The 15,710-nt window shown below is 39.9% G+C and overlaps 1 protein-coding gene across 1 annotated transcript; it reads left to right on the plus strand.

Annotated features, from left to right (window-relative positions):
* Positions 1-2,132: 2,132 nt before the first annotated feature.
* Positions 2,133-14,818, plus strand: BLOC1S5 (biogenesis of lysosomal organelles complex 1 subunit 5). Its single transcript, XM_071552976.1, has 5 exons — positions 2,133-2,359; positions 3,343-3,425; positions 5,506-5,635; positions 9,118-9,176; positions 12,731-14,818. Exons 1-5 carry the CDS (start codon positions 2,275-2,277, stop codon positions 12,908-12,910), a joined length of 537 nt encoding a protein of 178 aa, XP_071409077.1. The 5' UTR covers positions 2,133-2,274; the 3' UTR covers positions 12,911-14,818.
* The last annotated feature ends 892 nt before the right edge of the window (positions 14,819-15,710 follow it).

Genomic DNA, 15,710 nt, shown 5'->3' on the forward strand with positions numbered 1-15,710 from the left:
TTTTCACTTATTTTGGAGTAGATTGTTTCAACAAAAACAATTCATTCTTTTTTAACCCTAAGTTTAGAAGATTATTAGTATTCTCAGAAGAAATACATAGTAATTTCAATAAGCAGTTTCCATGCTTTAATGATGGAACATAGAATTTGTAACATAAATTTGTGTGTATTTTTTGTGTATGCTGTAATAGCTTTTAAAAGTCCCCTTTTTTTTCTCAGTCATGCAATTGCTCCCACTTCTAAAAGCTATGCAGAGTAGAACAAGTGCAGAGCTAATTTTTAAGAAACTGATTTTCTACTAATGATTTTCTACTCCTGTTTTCTACTAAGAACCTAGTCATTTGTGGTATTCCAGATCAGGACACTGGAACTGCAGCAGCTGTAGCAGAATTTGTGGTCCAGTTCTTTCATCGCTGACCATACAATGACACTGTGTGGTGTATATTGCAAATTTTAAAAAAGTACATAAAACAAGAAACAAAGATGCAACGGCCTAAATAGGATCAACCTGCTCTAAAAGTTACTAAGTTTATGTGCCATGAAGAAAAAGTTACAAACAGAAGGTAATATGCTGTAATTTATGAGGGGGGTGGGGGACAGGGGTTGGGTATGTTGAAAATATCCTAGTGCTGTCAGAATCACAGAATGGGTCAGGTTGGAAGGCACCACAGTGGGGCATCTGGTCCAACCTCCCTGCTCAAGCAGGGTCATCCCAGAGCCCACACTACAGGATTGCATCCAGATGACTCTTGAAACGCCCCCAGTGATGGAGACTCCACAACCTCCCTGGGAAATCTGCTCCAGTGCTTGGTCACCCACACAGTAAAAAAGTTGTTCCTCATATTCAGGTGGAATTTCTGTGCATCAGTTTCTACCTGTTGCCTCTTGTCCCATTGCTTGGCACCACTGAGGAGAACCTTGCTCCGTCCTCTTGGCATCATCTCTTCAGATACTTACAGCCACTGATGAGGTCCCTCTCAGTCATTTCTTCTCAAGGCTGAACAAGCCCTGTTCCCTCAGCCTTTCCTCCTAAGAGAGATGCTCCAGTCCACCAATCCACTTTGTAGCTCTCTGCTGGACTTGCCCCAGGAGCTCCACATCCTTCTTGTACTGAAGAGCCTCTCTCGTACTCTCAAATGTTTTTAAAAGAAACGTATATGGATTTTACATCATAATTTTTTTACTTTTATAAATATATATATATGTATAGTTGTAAAAGACTGCTGCTGTTTGGGGTTTTTGTAGCCCACATGTTCAGCAGCTGTTATTGTGTTGGCTATACTCAGAAGCAAAGTTTGCTGAATGCATGTCCATTACCATATTATTTGAATCACAGAATCACTTAGGTTGGGAAAGACCTCTGAGATCGAGCCCAGCCTGTGACCGAACACCTCCATCAGCCAGACCCTGGCACTGAGTGCCACGTCGTCTCCTTTCCAGTTTCCCCATGAGCATCTCCAGGGACAGCAACCCCACCACCTCTCTGGGCAGAGCATTCCAGTGTTTAATCCCTATTTCTGTGAAGAAATTCCTCCTGTCGTCCAACCGGAACAGCTTAAGGCTGTGTCCTCTCCGCCTGTCGCTGGTTACTGTGAGAAAAGCCCGACCCTCACCTGGCTATACCTCCTGTCAGGTGGGTGCAGATAGCGGTAAGGTCACCCCTGAGTACCCTTTTCTACAGGATGAACACCCCCAGCTCGCTCACAGGACTTCTGTTCCAGAGCCTTTCCCAGCTTCCGGACCCGTGTGCTTCTCCCAAAACAAACCCCACCAAACACCCACAGTCCCGGGTGTGTCCCGGGTACGTGTTTGGGATGTTGTCCAGGGGTGCGTTCGGGATGCGTCCCGCGTGCGCTTGGGATGTGTTCGAGGTGCGTTTGGGATGTGTCCCGGGGGCGCGTTTGGGATGTGTCCCGGGGTGCGTTTGGGATGTGTCCGAGGGGTGTGTTTGGGATGCATCCCGGGTACGTCCGGGGTGTGTCCGGGGGGTGCGTTGGGGATGTGTCCCGGATGTGTTTGTGATGTGTCCGGGCTGTGTTTGGGATGAGTTCGCGGGTGCGTTGAAGATGGGTCCCGGGACGCGCTCGGGATGTGTCCGGGGTGTGTTCGGGGCGGTCCCGCGGCCGGCGCGCCGCGATGACCTCACGCCGGGGCCCGGCGGAAGCGGGAAGGGCCGGGACGCTCCTGGTCTGGACCCCGATCCCGTCCCAGCTCCCGATCCCTCTCCCGGTCCTTCTCCCGGTCCCGGTGCGCTGTCCGGGACTCGCCGAGCGCCATGAGCGGGGCCAGCCCCGCATCCCCCGGCGACAGGAGGCGGGAGGCGCCGGCGGGCGGGTCCCCCATCCAGCCCATCATCAAGGGTAAGGGTGATGTCCTGACACCCCGTCCCGCGGGGCAGCTCCATGCTGTGCTCGGGGGTTTCAGGCCGGACACCGGGAGGGTTTGGCTGGGTGTCCCCTCTCGGGGTTTGAGGCTGGAGAGGTTTTGTTTCGGGCTGTGCCAGCGAGGCCCTGGCGCGAGTGGAGTTCCTGGGCAGCAATTCCTTCGGGTTGGTTCGCCCGAGTGTTGTCCTGGCCCGCCCGCGTTTGGGCTTGGAAGTGCTTTATTTACCGCAGTCCCTGCGTTCCCGGGGTTTGGAATGGCTGTTCTCCTCCGGTTTGGAACGGGGTGTTGGAAAAACAGGTGGATACAACGGCGAGGGGGAACCACAAGGGATGTCCATGAGCTGGGGCAGGAGGACATCCCTCAGATGGCAGTGCCAGTCCATGTGCACTGCACTGTGTATGTCTTGAAATAGTCTTTTCAATTTAACTGGATTTTTGTTTCTCTGTGACAGACGAGCCTGTTTTTTACATTGTAAATACTCTTTTTCAACATTAAATTTCAAGTCTTTGTCCCTGAAATACAAGAAAATTATGACATTTTCCTGTGTAGTGAGCATTTCACTTGCCTCTTGCTGCAGAAAACCTTCACGTCTTAACATGTGAATCTCTATTAAGCTGCAGTGTTTTAGTTCTGCTCTTTTACCTGTGCCAACAATGGGGTGCAAGAGCAGTCCTGAGGAGAGAGAGGATTCACGCAAAGGATGCTGAGACACAGAGGAGAACGTTCAACTCCACAGAAAGGTGTCTTTGGCGCCTGGAATACTGATTAGTTGCATTTTGTCTAAGCTGGTGGTTTGCTGAATAGACAAGGGTGACCCAGCAAATGTTGTTCTGGTCCTGTGTGGGTCTATGTGTGTTTTGTAGTCCTTGACATTGAGGAATGGTGTGCCATCCTGTGTTGTGTGGCCTGGTGTGGGAATGAGAGAAAAACTAAAATTCTGCCTTTCATTAATCTCTAGATGTTGGGGAAATCTATTCAAGACTCCTGGATCACAGACCAGTCATCCAGGGAGAAATACGTTACTTTGTTAAAGAATTTGAAGTAAGTATTTGGATCATATTGGATGCTGTGAGAGTCTGAGACTTGCACAGTTTTAGTATCTTTTTAGATATCATAGCATGTACATAAGTTTCTTCACAAGAATTTAACATGTGGTTTTTTTCCTGAAATAACACACTTGTAATATATGTCTGCATCTTTTGTAAATGAGGTGGTAATTTAGGCCTTTTTCCTTAAAAAGTTTTGAAAGGGACATAATTTTTTCCCAGCAAAAGACTGGCAGGAATACTGATGTCAGAGAATGATGAAATCCTAAAATCTTAGAGAAGTCCACTTTGTTTCTAAGAAACTATTGTTGACCAATATAGTTTTACATCTGACTGAGAAACTGGTTTATGCCTCACCTGGATTCAGCTAGCACAGTTGTAGTTTTATTTTGCTTTAATTTTTTATTACACAAAAGGAAGTAATATTACTGGAAAAGAAGAGCAACACTTTATGCAAAGTAAGAAAATCGTTAAAAATTGAATGATCATTACCTGATTGGCAGCAAATAAGTGCTGAAGGTGTAAAAGTGTTTATATACAATTTGGCTTGGAAAGTATAGTTTGGTTTCCACAAGATGGCAGCAAAAGTTTAGAAAAGTCGAATCTTATTCAACTAGAATAAGACTAGATTTTCATTCTTACTGAATGTGGAATTCAAAATATTAAAATCAGTCTTGAAAGTGCAGTTACACCTCAAATTTCCAGTGTGCAGACTTGATTTGAATGCCATTAAAATCTCTTTCCCCTCCCTATCCCAGATTGTAGCTTATATTTGAAGTAGATCTATTTTGTCTCTACTGGGTTAGCAAAATACATATGTGAAATAAACTCTCATCAGATCTCTATCTCATGGACTTGAGAGTCACAAAAAAATTATTTATTTTCTCTGTCTTTCAATAAGCTATAGGATACAGTAAGTAGTTTTACATGGAATTCCATGGGAAGGAAAATTTTAAACTCAATCAAAAAAATTAGAACTCATATCTTAATAATTCATATATTTCTGTCATTGCACTTGAAGTCTTGTTATGTTTCTTAGACAAATTTAACATATTCTTAGATCTTTTATTTAAATTTCAATTACTGGCTTATACCTTTATAGGTATAAATAGCAATGCAGAGGTTTTCTTAAATTTTTGCAACTTAAAATTTCTTCCAAAACTTACACTTGTTTCTAACTTTGCAATACCAGATAATTTTGGGTTGTAGTAGGACATATGCTTATTCTTTCAATGATTAGCACCTAATCATTGAAAGAATGTAGATTTGCATTCAGGTAATTTGGAGTCTGTTTAATTAAGTGGTTTTACTTGTCTGTGCCTCTGTTTCTGAAGTTTTAAAACCATCATGGTGTTCCAATTGCCCATTTCATGGGATCCATTTTTTTTTAATCTAGAGTTGTTATCTAAAGGACAGTGCTGGTGAAATTCAGACTGGAAGTATTACTGTAGCTTCAGAAAAAGAGATTATTTTTTAAAATGCAAACAATAAAGCAAGATCTTGTTGCTCTTATAATTAATCATGATCAGCAGTGAGCCAGAAGGGCTACCTCTTTAGTCAGTTCTATTATACTTTTTTAGTCTTGACTTCATTGCTTTACTTCAGTTAAAACAATTTTACTTGCATTGTTTTAACCTCTTACCATGCTAAGTGTGGAAGGTCAGACATCAAGTGAGCAGAATCACTGCTATGTTATTTCTTAGGAACAACTGAGTTACAAAAATGTAACATTTTCAAGTTTTGTTGCTCTCTGTTGTTTTTGATATGCTGTAAATAATTTATGCAAAACAGCACATATTTCCACACAGTGTTTTAGGTAGTTAATATGGACTTTTCTCACAAAGGCCAGAAGGGTCATTCAAAGGATTCCTGTATTTTAGTGTGAAGAATAGAGCATCACTTACTTTTTTCACAAAACAATTTTATCAACTGTGCTAAATAAGTAGAGTAACTCTTTAACAGACAGTGGTATAGACTTTGAGATGAAGCGATTAGTTTATCAACTGGGAAACCATCTTTATTTTGTAAAATGGAATTCCCTGTTAGCCAGTCATCTTCTTTCCTTTTTCTGGCAGGAAAAACGAGGCCTCCGAGAACTGCGAGTCCTTGAGAATCTAAAGAACACAATCTTTGAAACGAATGAACGTGTTCTGCCCAAGTGTGAGCAGGCAATGCGTGACAATTTGAATGAAACGCTCAAGAGATGTAAGCACATTGCCTCTTATTTCTCCTGTTGCATCATTTTGAGGAGCAATTTAAATGGTTTGGATTCAAAATGTGATTTGTGGAAAAATTATCATACTTGGGTCATTTTCTGCTATTTACATGCTTTGTTCTCATTTCTGTGAAATTTTAAAAGGGAAACAACGGGGACATTTTTGGTGTGTATTGGTCCAGCCACACAGCTCTTGCTGAGGTTACATTAAAGCTTTTTGTTGGTTTAAGCAGTAGCTGTTTCAGCTCATTTTTTTGCTACTCACTTGGAAATAATGCTCCATGTTGACTAAAGCCAAGCATGCTGTGATGTGGCTTTCAGATTTCTTAATTTTCTTAATTATTATGCACAGGAGTGCATAATACTGTCCCCCATGATTTAAAACAAAACTTCTGCTGTATAGGTGTGAAATGTAGTGTTATTATCTTAGTCACAAATAGGGAAGTAGTAGTAATTGCATGCTCATCTTAGTTTTATCATTATGATAATCTATTTTTATTGCTCAGATTTTAAAAGTAAATTTAAAATTTGTTGTCATAATGTTTCAGTATCTTTTTTTTATCTTATTCATTCAGCAGGGTGGATTCTTAAAAAGAGATTTCAAGAGAGTGTGGGTGCATAGCTTTAATTGCCAAGTTTTTGCAGTTGAAACATGCCAGTATGGGGTTTATTTTATTTTATTTTATTTTATTTTATTTTATTTTATTTTATTTTATTTTATTTTATTTTATTTTATTTTATTTTATTTTATTTTATTTTATTTTTTTATGTGTGGCATGTTGTATAAGCATTTAATTTATTTTAACTTATTTATACAGCATCTGGCATACACAGAATAGCAAATACTACATGTTACTATACACACAAAATGGTTGCAGGAAAATATTTGAAACTTAAAATTTAGTCATGCAAATAAGACATATATTCTGATACCATGTAACTGGAGTGAACTTCTGATGCTGCTTCCTGACTTTCTGGTGGTCAGCTGTGCAGTACATCTTTAGTAATGGAATCACAGAATGGTTGAGGTGGGAAGGGACCTCTGGAGGTCCTGTTGTCCAACCTCCTTCCTGCTCAAGCAGCAGCAACTAGAGCCAGTTGTCCAGGACTGTGTCCAGTTGGATTTTGAATATCTGTACAAGTGGAGGCTCCACAGCTTCTATGGGCAACCTGTTCCTAACAGGAAAAAGTGTTTCCTTGTGTTCATTTGAAATCCCATGTCTTTGTTCTTGTGCCCACTGCCTCTTGTCCTGGAAGTGAGCACTGTAGAGAAGAGTCTGGCTCCCTCACCTGCATTCCATTCAATCAGATATTTATTCACATTCCCCCCAAGCTTTCTTTTTTCCAGACAGAGCAGTCCCAGCTCTCTCAGCCTCATCTCACACAAAAGATGCTTCAGTCCTTTAGGCATCTTTGTAGCCATGTGCTGAATTTACTCCAGTAAAATAATCTCCTTTGTTTACTGGAGAGCCAAGAAGTGGACAGACTAGCTCAGGTGCCCCCTGTGTTGTTGCTCCTCAGTGTGTTTTGCTACCTGAGATTATTCCTCCCCAGATGCAGTACTTGACATTTCCCTTTGTTGAACTTCATTAAGATTCCTCTCAGCCCAGTTCTCCAGTTGCTCAAGGTCCCTCGAGTGGCAGCACAACCCTTAACCTGTTGTTCCTCCACAGACACAGACAGGAAGTCTGCTTTGCTCCTGACTTTCCCTCTGATTTCAGGAGCCTGGATTCCTTATGGCTGGTCTTTATGGTAAAGACTACAGCAAAGAAGGCATTGAGTACCTTGGCCTTTTCCATATTCTTTATATTCTTTGTCACCAACTCCCCTACCCCATTCAGCAGAGGGTCTGTATGTTCCCCAGTTTTCCTTTTTCTATTATGTACTTGCAGAATCCTTTCTTGTTGTCCTTCATACCCCTTGCCAAATTAAACTCCCCATCAACTTTTACTTTCCTCATGCTGTCTCTGCACGATCAGATAGCAACTCTACTCCTTCTGCATCACTTGCCTCTGTTTCCACCTCCTATACATTTCCTTTTTAAGTTTAAATTCAGTCAGGAACATCTCGGTCATCCATGCAGGCCTCCTACTGCAGGGAACATCCATGCATGTTGGGATGGACCTTTCTTGAGCTTGGAGAAGGTGATCCTTGTTACTATGATTCCAGACCCTTGGTTTGCCTACCCTGTCATCAACTTCTTTAGCCTTTTTTTTTTGGGGGGTGAATCACTCCTTTGTCTGTCATTTCTAGTTTAAAGCTGTCCCCCTACCAGATTGGCCACCCTGTTGGCAGAGGTATTTTTGCCCTATTTAGTCAGGTGGATCTCGTCTTGTCCAAGCATCTCTTGATGCTCTGAATGGGTCTCATTGATAGAGAAAACAGAACTCTGCTGCCAGCACCAACTGTGCAACCAGCTGTTAAACCCCACAAATCGCCTAGTCCCTCTCAGCACAAAGGTTGAAGAGAACATTATTGGGACTCCTATGCCTTTGACCACAGTCCTCAGATCCTTGTAGTCATTCCTGATATTTCTCAGCTCACCCTTATACCACTGGTGTCTGCATGGAAGAGCAGCAGGGGTAATAGTACAAGCTTACCAAGCAAACCTCCCTAGATGGCAAAATATATTTAGAGGGAGGGAGCCTCTGTCCCCTGACACAGGGAGTCTGCTCCAACTACCACTTGCCTCCCTCTTCTAATGGTCCTGAGCAGCTCAGGCTCAAAACCAGATGCTCCAGTTCACGGTGCTCTCAGCTACATGGGCAGTGAACCTGTTCTGTAGCTGGAAGCCCTCAGGGTGTGAGAAGTCACAGCTTCAAGATGATGATAAATAAGTAAGGTGTTTCTTAAAGCCAGGTTGTGTTAGTGGGAGAAGTGACTGCTTTGGGGAAATTGGTTTATTTAATTCTACATTAATTGTGTTAAATAAGTTAGGGAGAAAAAAGTCCGTAGGAATACAGTTCCTATTTCTCTGGAGGAGTTTTCCCAGGCTAGTCTCATGAGAGAAGAGACTGGCTCCAGCATAGAGATATTCTCCCTGTAAAGTCTATCCTGTATGACATTTTAGAGTTGATGGGGGAAAAATAAGAAAAAAACCCCAACCAACTTAAACATAGAGCTCGGTCACCTGTTTCTACTTGCTGACTTGAGAGTGGTTTTTGATGTGTTCTGAGGTGCTGAGTAGTGCACTCCAGCTCATCAGCAACACCAGGGAGTGTGGGCACAAGAGGTCCCAGCTGCCTTTCTCCTTTGGCTTTTAGAATGCACAAAACTTGAACTCAGTGATAAGCCTACATACAGTTTTAGTGTGAAGCACTTTCTGCAGGTACTGACAACTCTTGTGCAGAGTTAAGTGACACAGTGGAATATAATCTTTGATTTGCAACAGCCTCATGTCTTTTAAGTCCTTTTCAGGCAAGTTTCTTTGATTTGGAACAGGAGATTGATCTACTGCAATTTGTTATTTCAGTGCAAGCTGCCAATCATATGATCCACAGACTCCAAGAGAAAGAGCATGAAGCAAGAAAGGTAAAAGATGAATGGGTGGGTGTATGGATGGATAGATTTTTACAATGTCATCTAAGTAGGAGTCTTGCTTTTCACAACAAGTTCATCAGCCTTCAGTATAGCAAAACTTAAAAACATATTTTTCTGTACCTTACATGCTTGCAGTAAAACTTTTGGTGGTGATTTCTGCTTATAAAATCACATCTTACAAAATGCACACTGCAAAGTTAATGGATTTAGCTAAGTCTTCCTACAATCTACTGATGTATGGAAACTAATTTTTTTTTATTTCCTTTGCTTTATTTTCCCTCCTAGCTCAGACTATAACATTTGTCACATACAGGCAAAGCTTAAATATAAAAAATCCCTTATTTTCTGTGGAACAAAAAACACCTACTAACCTACCAGAATGGAAATGTAAATCTTTCCTAGTTAGCTGAGAACATTGACCATATTATGTATATTGCTTGTTGAAAAGGAAGTGTGTTTTTCACTTGTGGATGGGTTATTTAATGAAGGGCTATATTATAGGAACATGCGAATCATTGGAACCTTTTCAGCTGGCTACACTTTGCTTATTTGAAATACATGTGCTCTGAATCTAAAAACCTGGAAAATTATACAAGAAATTAGTTTCATGTTTTCCCATTACTGCTTCTTTATTGTGTTCCTGGGTTATCTCTTTACTTGCTAAATTCTATTTACAATAATTTCGTTCAGAAAAACTGAAGACATTTCTGTGGCCATCAAGCAAAACAGGCCATGCATTGATGTGTGTAAGCTGATAATCTTGTTTTTCTTTCCTTTTTGCAATCAGTGAAGATGGGCAGCCCAGTTGCAATTGAGTGCTGGTACTGTGCAAACAGCCCACTGCTGAACCCTGCCAGAGTTTGCTTGTGTCTAACACTAGTGTAGATACTGGTAGAGAGGTGAGATAGGAAATCCTTACAGTTTTGTTACTGTTTGTTTGAAGAAAAACTTTAATAAAAAATTTATAACTTTTAAAATGAACACTCAGTAAGAATAGTGACTGTTCTTTTTTAAAAGTATTAACTGTATGTTTCCACTTTTTTTTTTGTTTCCACTGGTTTTTTAATATGTAGTGGAGGAATAGGAGTAGCTATTCAGGATTTGTAGCATTCCCTTAAGCTTGTATAGTAACACTTTTGGCTTGAAACTTTCAAATGTGAGTCATAACATTCTTTTAAAGTTATAGATAAAAGTTGTCATTATAGTGCAACCACTTGAGGAGAAATACTTTTTCCTTACTTTTCTGAAATCATGTGTTCAGAAAAAATAATGGAATTTTGGTAGAATGTAGTGTTATTATTATTAGCAGCCCTTAGTGAAATTAATTCCATTTCCGCTGAATAGAATGAATTTTAAGATTATTTACTAATTATCTTTTTCTTGCAGTTCTTTTCAGCTACTGGCCAAGTAACAGCAGGGAAATTATGTTGTCCCTACCATGCTTGCACTTAGTGTGTGAAGTAATATGTGATTCTGTGAGTGACATCTAAAGAAGGATCACTGTCAAATTCTGCCTGGTTTATTTCCCAGAAAACAATGCTTTTCCAAATCTATACATTTGGAAATTATTAATTGATAGTATAAAATGCACTCAGTATTGCCTCTGCAGATTACTAATTAGGCTACTTTTGGAAACTGGTTTTGCTCTTTGAAAGTGGCTTTTGACTTAACCAATACAAATCCATGCCAAGATGTCTACATTTTGAAAACCTTTGTATTTTAGAGATTTTTCATGACTGCCAAGGGCATATATAACAAGAGAGATGGACCCCTATGCTTTCCAGCTATGCTGCAATTAGAACATTGTATTTTTTTGCATGGTGTCTTCATTTTGTTTAGTTTTCCTCCTGTGTGCTGTGGTCAACTGAATGAAGTGTGAAATTAATTGTTCTGTCATTCCTAACGAGTCTTAACTGGCCATTGAAGATTATTCCACAGCTGTAGAATCCATAGGTCTCTCCTCTGTGGATTCTTTAATTTCTAATAAGCAGCAGGTTTACACTGAAACATATTCTTTGACTGAAAGACCTGTATCCTAAGCACACATCGATTAAAGATCACACTTTATTATGTTTTGCTGTTTGCACAGCGAGTTGTCTGGTACAACCAGGAGTGCTGGTTTCAAGATTGTGACTGTCTCACACACACAAACATACCCTCTTGGCAGCCACGAGTGTCAATGATCTGGAGGTGCTGCTGACCACAGCTGGGTTTGAATTTGTTTTCTATGAAGGAGGGCTGCAATGCCCAGGGTGTGCCCTGAGCTTATGCCCTGGGGTTTTCCACACTGTTACTGGAGTGGGAGAATGAGAACAGTATTCAAGTCCTCAATGTCTTTTACTTGTATTTCTTCTCATTCTTACTTCCTTGTGTGAGCACATCTTAATTTTATTTTTCACATTCTAGAAATGTCTCAGGTTCTTTTACCAGGCAAATCATTTTATACCCTTGGGCAGAAATGGTGCAGTGGAAAACAAAGGTAGAAAGTAGCAACATGAATTCCATATTCCTTGCAAACTATTCATATTGTGAGGAGTGTGAGTTAGTCTAGATGAAGTGATGTAATTGTGTCAGAAGGTTTGTGACACGCTGAGGTTTCAAAACCTGTTGAATACAAAGTGGTGTACTAGTCAAACTATTAGTATGTTTTGTTAGTAGCTCTCACTGCAACCATTGCAAAAAAAAATGGATGTTGTATAATGTTGTTAAAGTGTATAAAATGCTGCCCTGCAAAAATTGTGGTTTTAGCCCATGATGAGTGATCTTGGAGAACGACAGAGGGTTTAAGAATACATTAATGGATTCCCACTGCCTTCAGTGGACAAAAATGCCAGATGTGTATTAAAGCTATGGCAGTGTTTATTCCTACACAGAAGTACTCTCATTGCTGATAGACTGAAAAGGAGGGGGGGGGGTAAAAGAACAAAGAATTAATCCTCTCTTTTGCTGGAAGGTGAAGCAAATGGTAGAACACCTGCCTAGATTTATTTTGGCTTCTGCACCTCTAATATAAGGAGGCCAGACTGTTAATATTTCATGCAAGCAATCCACAGAAATATATTGCATTTTGACATGCTCTTTGGATGTGTGTGTGATTTCCCTTTCTAGATATCTAGACATTTTTTAATTTTTTTTGAGATAAGAGAGTGAAAGGAATCAGATTAGCAAAAGCCAAGGAGTAGGAATGTAGGAGGGGAAAAAATAACTTATTTATAAAGGAAGACATTAATCACAGTGAGAGCTAGCTGGCTAAAGCAGAAACACCAGCTGCCAGTTTCAAAACATTTAATATCTGTGTTATTGGGTTCTATAGAAATAGCATAGAAAAGCTATCATTGCTAATGCTATCACATTGATAGTATTACAGACATTTCACCACTTGTTTTGGATTGATTACACAGAAATGAATGTTTAGTTTTTAGTTTCACCTTTCCATGTGTTTTCTTGCTAGTTTCCAGTTTCTCTTTAACATTATGTAGCTCTCATTAAACCCTCGGTCTCAATATGGAAATGATTGTTAAAACCTCATATTTTCCCCCTCTCAGGTTCAGGCAGACAAGGTGATGGCTCGTGAGGAGAAGTGCATTGCCCACTGGGAGGAATTCATGAAAGAACAGCAGAACAAACGTGCAGAGGTGGATGAGGAGCACAGAAAAGCCATGGAGCGCCTCAAAGAGCAGTACTCTGAGATGGAGAAGGAACTGGCCAAACATGTTTCTTTTTAGGACCTTTTAATAATGCTGGATTTGTGCCATTACTCAGTTTATCCTGACTTTTGGAGGTTCTTTTGGAAAGCTGAAACAGATAAGAAAAAAGGAGAATTTGCTCTACAGGCTTGGTATGGGAAGAAAAGGTTTGCATGCCTTCAACTTAAGTGCCTATCTCTGCTTGTCTGGCTCAGGGCAGGTGGAATGCCAGTATTTCTTTGTTGGAAGGTGGAACTGAAAATTATGTGGCTACATCAGCTCAGGGAGTTGCAAACTGGAATTCTCTCCCTTCAGCAGAGTATCATATCATTTAGGAAAACAGAGACTAATGTAACATTGACTATCCCAGTGTGCCAGCACAGCCCTTTCCCAAAAAGTAGGTTAATAAGTTCCAGCCATAGTTAAGCTGAGAATTCACTGGGAAAACTATATATCCTGCTTGTAGATTTCAAGAAAATAAACTAGTCTTATGGAATATTTTACTTCGAAGTTTTAGCAGTGGAAAATCTCAACAGAGTTTTAAATCCAATTGTAATTCAAACTTTTGGGTTGGATGTTCAATGTTAGGAAGCAGAGTTGCAATTTGAATGGTTTTTGCTAGCATAAAAATGTCTAAGTAAGCTTGGACAACAATTTCCTTTTTTTTTTCTTCCTGTAAAGATCTCAGGCCTCTCTTTTTGAGTTTTACTGTTCTAAGCAAAGCCAAAATAACCATGAGAAACATATCAGTCCTTGTATTAGCTTTGTAGCTGGTACAGTATTTACCTTAAATATTTGACATGCTGTTGGTTTACGTAGGATAAGCTTGTCAGAACTTCATGAAACAATTGAGGTAAGATTTTTGTTTCTTTATCAGCACAACAAATTGAGCAGATTAGTGGTTAAACGCCTGTAGTCCTGATCTGCTTTCTTACTAACTGTTACCCTTACAGGGTATGTGAAACTCCTGTATTGCTTTCTCTTCTTCAAACCTTGCAGTTTACAGCAGTGTAACCACAGAAGTTAACTTAATCAGTTCATTAACCAAGGAAAATGAGACGTAGTACCTTAATGAAATTTGCTGCAAGCTAACCGTTAGTACAGGAAATATCTTTCCATAATTTAGCTGGTGTCCAGTGTAGAATGGAAACAGGTAAAAATAAACAGAATTTATGCTTTACCTGCATTGCAGCAGTAATATACCAACAATGGCTGCTTGTATAAGCTTATGGCTTGGTGTCAAGGCTCCGTTCCTGGCAGCATGTTGATATTGTGATTAAAGTTAGGAGAGGGGATGGAATAAGTATTTGAGATTTCTTTCAATAACACCGAATTCCTGCCAAGCTGCTCTGCCTGCTACTGTAGGCCCAACAGCTACATCAATCATCATCCTGTATCGGACTGAAAAGAGGACTTGCCAACACTGGGGCACACTGGAATGTTGTTAATTCTCTGTTGTGGATGGAAAAAACATAGATGTCTCAAAGGTATCCCACACATGAAAAATAGGAAAACCTCTTTTAAAACAAATCCTATCTGAATAGAAGGTGACTTCTGTAGTATTTCTCAGCTTATGTACCCATGATGAATCTTGTAACTAAGTTCAGACTTTTCATTTAGAAAGAAGTTGGTTCTTCCCTGTCTTTAGAATGGGCCGTGGAATAATTTCGTTTGGAGCACAGATTGAAAGTGGCTTCTCTCTTACCAGACTCTTTGACATATATGTGCTCAAAGCCCAAATATCTTTGTAACAAAATGTATTTAACTGCATACTGAATTAGTTTTTATTTTTGCACTGATAATTTTTATTAAGATTTAGATACCTAATTAACTGTGCACTGGAGGTGTAGATTCTAGTATTTCACCAATCTGAGGGCTCTTAAGCAAAGATGCAAGTGTCATAAGTTGGATATTCACTGGAAAATAAAGTGGTATTTCCAAAACCTCCTGGGGTGTGTACTCCTGATTCTTTGGAAAGCCTCTAAGCACTAACACTGAAAATGTGTTCTTCTTTCAGAATGTTTTATGCTGAGGAATCTTTTATGCTGAAGATCATTTACAAGCACATTTCTTAAGTCTATATCTCCCTCTTGGCCCACTGCTACTCATTGTGAGGACTACAGTGAAAACTGTTACTGAAATATTTCATTTAGGAACTTTTACTGTTTTTGTGTGATATACTGTAGGTTTTGAGGTACTTGGAAATGCTTCATGATCTTTGAAGCAATTTGCCAACAATAACAGGAAAACCTATTTTTTATGTCCAAATGCTTAAAAGAATCCCAACCAATACCTGAGGTGTCTAATACTATGTTGAAACAGAACACATCTGATAAGAAAAGTTTTGTATCTTCTGCAGTTTTTTATCAAGGTGGGACTATTATATATCTGGACACAGTTTTCCACAGCATGACTTTCTTTGCCAGATTCAAATGCTTGTTATTCATAGTCTCTGCCATTTGGGAGAAATAGAAATAATTGAAAAATTGGCTATATGTCATTGGTGCATGAAGGAAGTGCTTTAACTTCATTGCAATTTTATGTGACTGAATTTCATAGTTTTAAAAATCTTAAGGGTTGCATTGGGCTCTAATAGGAGTTGGAAAGGATCCTCAACATTGTTACCTTCCATATGATAAGTGAGTTTTGCAATCTGTCTTTGTACCAGACTATGTGTGTAACTTTTTGCTTAACTTAGCACTGTTTATTATGCTGAACTGTAGGTTTAACTGTTCTTTGTAGCTGGAAGTGGGACTGGGTGCCATGTAACCACAGGAATATTTTCTTAGTCTTTCTTAAAAACACATAGCAAGAAGCTGGTATCTTCCTTGGAACTGCT

Source organism: Pithys albifrons, chromosome 4 (genome assembly GCF_047495875.1).
Source record: "Pithys albifrons albifrons isolate INPA30051 chromosome 4, PitAlb_v1, whole genome shotgun sequence".
In the NCBI taxonomy this organism is placed as follows: domain Eukaryota; kingdom Metazoa; phylum Chordata; class Aves; order Passeriformes; family Thamnophilidae; genus Pithys; species Pithys albifrons.